The following is a 7,000-nucleotide window of genomic DNA, read 5'->3' on the forward strand; positions in this document are numbered from 1 at the left end:
TTTGAGGATGACTCTTCAATATCTTCACGTTTTCGCACACACCTTCTCTTTGTGGGTGTTTCCCCCAGATCTCCTTCGCTTCCAAGTCGGCGAACAACCGTCAAAATAATCTGAATAATTTCTCAAATTAGTAATGCAAAAAACAAGTGAATTCCATATAAAGCAAAGCTTTAGACATAAACGTCAGTACAAATCTAGTAAATGGAATAGGGTAGAACTAGGAGGAAAATCTCAATAAATCACAAAAACTATTACAAAAATTTCGAATATTCCACGGAAAAGATCTATATGGGACCATCAAACAATCCATATTATCAAAACCTTAAAAACAGAAAGAATTTCAGATCGGAAGCGAATTTTCTTCGTTAAAGAAATAACAAAGACGTGTCAGTTTTTAAAAACAAAACTAAAAAATTATGACATGGAGAATGTCGAACTCATCCTCAAATCTGAAAAAAAATAAAATTACCAGAGCGAGAACGTCGAACTCAAACTGAGATGCAGTCGCCTCTTTCGTAAATCCAAGCCACAAAATCGAAGAATATGAAGCTTAATTTTGTAGGTTTTCGGAAATCCTGCCCACTAAATTGAATATTCTGTAAAAGCTTACAAATCGAAACCCTATTTTGCCAAATATCTTGAAGAGGAAGTGGAAGCGTGAAACTCGGAGTGGGTGAAATCTTCCAGATTTACATTGCTCACTAATTTACTTATTCACCCTCAGTCAAAGTAAAAAATCGAAATACATTAATTAGACGTGTTTTTAATTTAAATTGATTGCTTATTCAATACCGTCAGATCAACCATATCTGACGGTTCTTATTAATTCTCTATTCTTTACTATAGTATAATTCTTCATAGATCCCTCCCCTATATATATATATATATATATATATATATATATATATATATATATATATATATATAGGGGAGGGCTAGAATAAAAACACTCTTAAGTGTATAAAATATAAATGATTTTCAGCCCTTAGATCATCAAGATCTACGGTTGATTCGTAACCCTTTTGGATGAATTCGTGGTCCTGGGTTCGAATCCCAAAGGTAGCAAAAATTTATTTTTCACAATTCGTAACCATGTTGGATGAATTCGTAACTCTGTTGGATAAAATTCGTACATTAAAAAACGTTTATATTTATATTTTAAGAAGTGTTTTTACTGTAGCCCTCCCCTATATATATATATATATATATATATATATATATAGGGAGAGGTTCAAATAAGAACCACTATATAAAATTAGAACGGAGAACCATTTTAAGCCATTCGATCATCAAGATCTACGGTGGATGCATCATCATGGTGGATGAATGCAGATCCTGGGTTCGAATCCTGAAGGGAGCAAAATTTTTATTATTTTCGGATGCATTAAATTTAATAGCGAATGCATTAATTTATATAGCAGATGCATTGATTTTAATGCACTACTACAAAAGTTTACATACATAACAGTACATAGATAACGGTTTTTTTTCAAAAACCGTTATCTATGAGCGCACTTTTAGGAATAGATAACGGTTTTGAAAAAATCCGTTATCTATGTACTGTTGTCTATATCCATAGATAACGGTTTTTGAAAAACCGTTATGTTTTTGCGTTATCTATTAGTTGCATACATAACGGTTTACAAAACCGTTATGTAACCGTTATCTATGACCATCTTTTATAACGGTTTATTCATAACGTTAAAGAACCGTTATGTATAAGAGTCATTTACAACGGTTTTGGAACCGTTATCTTTGAGCGTATCTAAAAACTGTTGTGTATAATTTTTTTTTATTAATTTTTTTAAAATTATATTATATTATATTAAAAAATAACATATAAATTGTTTATCCTAAAATCTGAATTTATTCCTAGATATAGACTTTGAAAAATAAAAAAATCATAACATTTTTTTGTTTTATCATTAAGTAATACTTATATAAAATCTAAATTAAAAATCTAAATACCAAAAATTGAATATTAAAAGTGAAAAAAAAAGAAAAAGAAAAAAGGAATAGATTTTGCCTTAGGTTATTTCACCTAAACATTTTCGCGCCTAACACCTTTGATCCCGCGCTGAATTTTTCATTCCTTTGCAATTTTCGTTCGTCTGCAAGTTTGGTTCCTCAAAATTTTCGTTCGTGTGCAAGTTTGGTTCCTCAAAATTTTCGTTCGTCTGCAAACGGAGGACCGCCGTTCGGCCTTCCTCTGCCTGTTACGCCGCCACCCCTGCTCGCCGAGGCGCCGCCCTTCATCTGCTCTCAACATCTGGTCGCCGTCGTTCAGGAAATAGAGAAGCTGACGTCCGCAAAAGGGGGAAGCTGACTTCTGCAAAAGGAGGACGGCCGTTCGCCCTTCCTCTGCCTGTTGCGCCGCCACCCCTGCTCGCCGAGGCGCCGCCTTTCATCTGCTCTCAACATCTGGTCGCCGTCGCCCGCCCTTCCGCTTTTCGTTGCGCCGCCGCCAGCGATTCCAGGTTCGATTGAACTAGGGCTTTTTAATTGTGAAATTAATAAGTCTCGATTGAACTAGGGCTTTATTTGTATGTTTACATTCTTTATTTTTGCTCCAAAGTTGATTTGATTTATGATATCCTCTAGTATCCTTTTCTATTGATGACAAAGTGCATATTCCAATTACAACGGAGATGCATATTGTTGTTTCTGCAATCTGCAAATTCCTTTTCTTAAGCACTTCATCATCATATGTATAATTCTCAGCATTGTCAACATAAACCTGGGAAAAGGGGCAAAAGTAGCATCGACCAGTGATGTAAGACTTCTAAGCTAACATCCCTTCAGCCTGAATGAAACTCTTCGATGATTAATATCAACCAGAGTGCCCATATTAAAAAATAGATTAGCAAGATTGCCCCCCTTCTAATCCTACTTAGGCAGGCCCAGGTCCTTGTTGGCCATCAATTAGCCATTTGGTCCTTATGTGCAGCTCACTGAGTGCATATGACATTATACATACACGACCTGAAAATAACTCATCTAAGTGATAATTTCCAAGTTCAGACACAATAATGTTACCCACATATTCTGAGAGGTGCTCTGCAGTTTATCTAAGAATAAGAAAATAACTACATGATTTTCAATTAAACTAACTAAATTCCAATTTGTTGCTCCCAAAATACTGAAAAGTGCCTAATAAACTGAAATATCAAGACAATATTTACAAGGCAATATCCGTAAGTAGAAATGTAGAATATAAAGTCACCAACAATGATATTCATTTGATACTTACATATCACTTAGCATACTCAATTAATCAAGTCATCCTCTGAGTTAAGTAAGAAAACAAAGACATTGATGGGCAACAATGCTAACAGAACTCCAGTCATCATATATGTCTGCTATTGCAATTTTTATTTATATTTAAAAGCTACCTACATGGCTGTATGCAATTCAGCACCTTTACCATGCTTGATGATATTTGGTTATCATGTTCTGTTGGAATTTGATGCATATGTTACTTATGCTTCAGGTAATTGATGCATGTGCTAAAGGGGATTTGGGCCGCTTTATAAACCATAGTTGTGACCCTAACTGCCGGACAGAAAAGGTATTACTGGAAACTTTACCTTTCTTATATGTGTTTTCTTCATATATTTCAGAGGTTCAGTATAATGTGAAAGGTTATGGATCTGTAAAAACTTTTATTCAGTTTAATCATGTTAACAAATTACATGCATTCCCCTCCTATGGGGTGTGGCTTTCACCTTCCCCACTTCCTCCCCAGTTTGTGTGTGTTTGTTGACGTTTCATGTGAAGCCCAACAGAACTTTCGCATCTTCAAAAATCATTATGTGTGATAATTAAACTTCCTAAGAATGGAGAATCCTTAAAATTTTTGAACAACTTTCCTTTTGATCTTGTGATAGGTTTATCATTTACATTTATGTTGTTTTAGGTTTGAAAGCACACGGTGATAGAGAGATTGACAAAGAGATAAGCTTGAAGGTGAGTTTTATATCCTCTTGCTTTTAGTTTTGCACCATGGCTCAACTGGCAGCCATGGTTATGTAAATACCCTATATAGATTTTAGAAGGAATCTAGGTGCTCTTAGTTTTGCACCATGGCTCAACTGGCAGCCATGGTTATGCATGAATATCATAGATAAGCATGTATCTAGGTAGTCGATATGGAGAGTAGGTTAGAGTATTGGCAATATTTACATGTTCGTCACATACTCGATGTGATGCACATTGAAAAAAATATTCTAGAAAGTCTAATCGGTACATTGTTGGATATTCCTGGGAAAACGAAGGATGGAGTTGCTGCAATCTGCAGTCCCTACTGTTAATAGGATGTTGATTTTCATTGACTACTTAAAATATCAAATGCATTTAGGAATCTTGTTCAGGTAGAGTCCGCGGTGAAGAATTTGTCATCATTGCCTTCATCATTAGTAGCACTATACTGTATGATGGAGAAGTCATTCGCGGTGAAGGAATACGTCTTCCAATAGACTTTGAAATGTTTGGGCAAGATCTAAAAATTTGGATTCTCTTGAAGGATGATGTGATTCCCTTTTGTAATCTGGAACCGATTACAGGGAACAGCATTATCGCATACATTTGGTAAATATCTTATTAAGCTACTATCATTTATAATCGGGATTTCTTATCTAAGTCTGAAATGATTTGTTGACAGCCATTCTTATGGAAAGATGAAGACAGAGGGAAGTCTTGGGAGGTTTATGTTTGTGAATCCATTTACCGTATCTCAAAATCGACAAGACTCAACCGAGACAAGAGCCCGCAAACTAGCAGACAGGTTACTTCAGGCTTTATCAAATCAGTTGGTACTCGTTCCTTGCAACGTGGGGTAAGTGAAAATGTTAAGTTAGTAGTTAGTGTGGTATATGTTTTCGCCTACTAATCCAATTTTTTTTATAAAATAGTGGGCATTGGATTCTGACAATCATTGATCTTGAGAAAGATCGTGTCTCTTTGATGGATCCAATTTCTCATCGGAATAAAGATACCCCATGGAAACTCGTCGTTGACACGTAAGTTAAGACTTTAACTAATCATTTCTGTTATTGATTTTTATAGCTAATATGAAATTTCTGGTTGCCTTTGATTTCAAGTGCGATGAATATTGTGAATGCACGCAAGGGAAAAAAATTCAAGAAAACAGCAAGTTGGGAAGTGGTTAAGGTAGGTATAATTTTCTATTTATGGCTATTACAACTTAATTATGTTTGTTATTGCCAAGTTCCCTAGCTAATATGTGAACTGTAAACTGCCACTTATTGGCTGCTTTTGTTGGCTGAAAATCATGCATATCAAGGGGTAAACTGCCACTTATTGACTGCTCTTTTTCGGATTCTTGAATCTTGATAGGGTCCTATCCAGCCTGATGCATCTCAATGTGGATTTTATGTCATGAAGTTCATGAAAGAGATCATAACACGCTGTGAACTTAATGCCTACACGTCTCTATCATCGATGGTAACTATATATATTATACTCTTCATCATTTAACTTTCTAATAGAACTTTTGTAATTATTCGTAAAATATATTTATGTACGTATTTCTTTTTACAGTTTAAGAATGTTAAGACATACACCGAAGCGGAAATCGATGATATTCGTGAGGAATGGGCAACTTTTGTGATAAAGCATGTGTTTGCTTGAACTTTAGGTATGATAGCGATATGTTAATGTAAATTTTCTTAGGTGCAAGCTATGGATAATTGAAAGCTGTTGCATTTACATTCATGAAATCCTTTAACTTAATGTTTTATTTGCATAAAAATTTCACATTTTGACTGCATGAAGTTGGTATTATGCAGGAATGGAGCAGATGATAGGAAAGATAGAAGTTCCCGGGAACTACAATCCTTATTTACAACAAGAAGACTACAACATGGATGGATAACCGTATAGATCTCTTGACTTGTGGTATATGTGCTTTATGAACTGAAAATATTAGTTTCTTCTACTCGAACTCGGAGAATGCTGACCTTGTCGTCTTGAACTGCATTTTGTCTGGCCTCGTTGCTTTAAATTAACAGATCTTACTTTTGAATATTTGATGATTGTTTTTGCAACTTTTGAATGTTAATATTATGTTCTCAATGTTATTTTATTATTTGAATTTTTTTCTTTTGAGTTTTAGATATAAATAAAAGGCAAAATTGAGAATATATAAAAAATATGTGGAAAACTGTCATCTATTACATGCAAAACTGTTATCTATAATAAAATAGACAACAAAAATTAAAGGTCATACATAACGGTTACTAACAATAACGAAAATAATCCGTTATGTATGTGGAGACAAACCGTTATGAATGAAAGTTATAGATAACGGATGTAAGTGTTATGTATCACAAGGATAACAAACAAGAAACGTTATGTAAATTGCAATAAAACGTTATGTATAACAATTAAAATGCAAAAGCATAACGGTTTTCCATGTCTTTCATAACGGTAAAAAACGTTATGTATGCAAGTCATAGATAACGGATGTAAGTGTTATGTATCACAATATAAAACCGTTATCTATATCTTACAAAGATAACGGTTTAAACCGTTATAAAAAGTATAAAAAACTGTTAACTATGTTATGAGAAAAAATAAATATTATATAATAGATAACGGATTAATTCTAATACATAACAGTCGAAAACCGTTATCTTTTTCTTACAAAGATAACGGTTTAAACCGTTATAAAAAGTATAAAAAACTGTTAACTATAATATGAAAAAATATATATTATGGAATAGATAACAGATAAATTATAATACATAACAGTCGAAAACCGTTATGTATAATCAATATAGATAACGGTTTTATAACCGTTATGTATGTGTGGTTGTACTGTTATCTATTCCCTTCATAGATAACGGTTTTATAACCGTTATGTATGTGTGGTTGTACTGTTATCTTTTCCCTTCATAGATAACGGTTTTTAAACCGTTGTGTATGACACCTATAATAGATAACACCACTATACACAACGCTTTTTTTGCTCATAGATAAC

The 7,000-nt window shown here is 33.9% G+C and overlaps 1 protein-coding gene across 1 annotated transcript; it reads left to right on the plus strand.

Annotated features, from left to right (window-relative positions):
• The first annotated feature begins 4,460 nt into the window (after positions 1 to 4,460).
• Positions 4,461 to 6,021, plus strand: LOC131019688 (uncharacterized). Its single transcript, XM_057948282.1, has 7 exons — positions 4,461 to 4,587; positions 4,661 to 4,834; positions 4,911 to 5,018; positions 5,100 to 5,169; positions 5,356 to 5,463; positions 5,560 to 5,656; positions 5,808 to 6,021. The coding sequence occupies exons 1-6, from the start codon at positions 4,484 to 4,486 to the stop codon at positions 5,647 to 5,649; spliced, it is 654 nt and encodes a 217-aa protein (XP_057804265.1). The 5' UTR covers positions 4,461 to 4,483; the 3' UTR covers positions 5,650 to 5,656; positions 5,808 to 6,021.
• The last annotated feature ends 979 nt before the right edge of the window (positions 6,022 to 7,000 follow it).

This window comes from Salvia miltiorrhiza, chromosome 4, assembly GCF_028751815.1.
Source record: "Salvia miltiorrhiza cultivar Shanhuang (shh) chromosome 4, IMPLAD_Smil_shh, whole genome shotgun sequence".
Lineage (NCBI taxonomy): Eukaryota > Viridiplantae > Streptophyta > Magnoliopsida > Lamiales > Lamiaceae > Salvia > Salvia miltiorrhiza.

Coding starts and splice junctions, on each gene's coding strand:
- LOC131019688 (XM_057948282.1), top strand. CDS start 4,484: ATGTTTGGGCAAGATCTAAAAATTTGGATTCTCTTGAAGGATGATGTG. Junction 4,588..4,660: donor AGCATTATCGCATACATTTG/GTAAATATCTTA, acceptor ATTTGTTGACAG/CCATTCTTATGGAAAGATGA. Junction 5,170..5,355: donor CAAGTTGGGAAGTGGTTAAG/GTAGGTATAATT, acceptor GAATCTTGATAG/GGTCCTATCCAGCCTGATGC.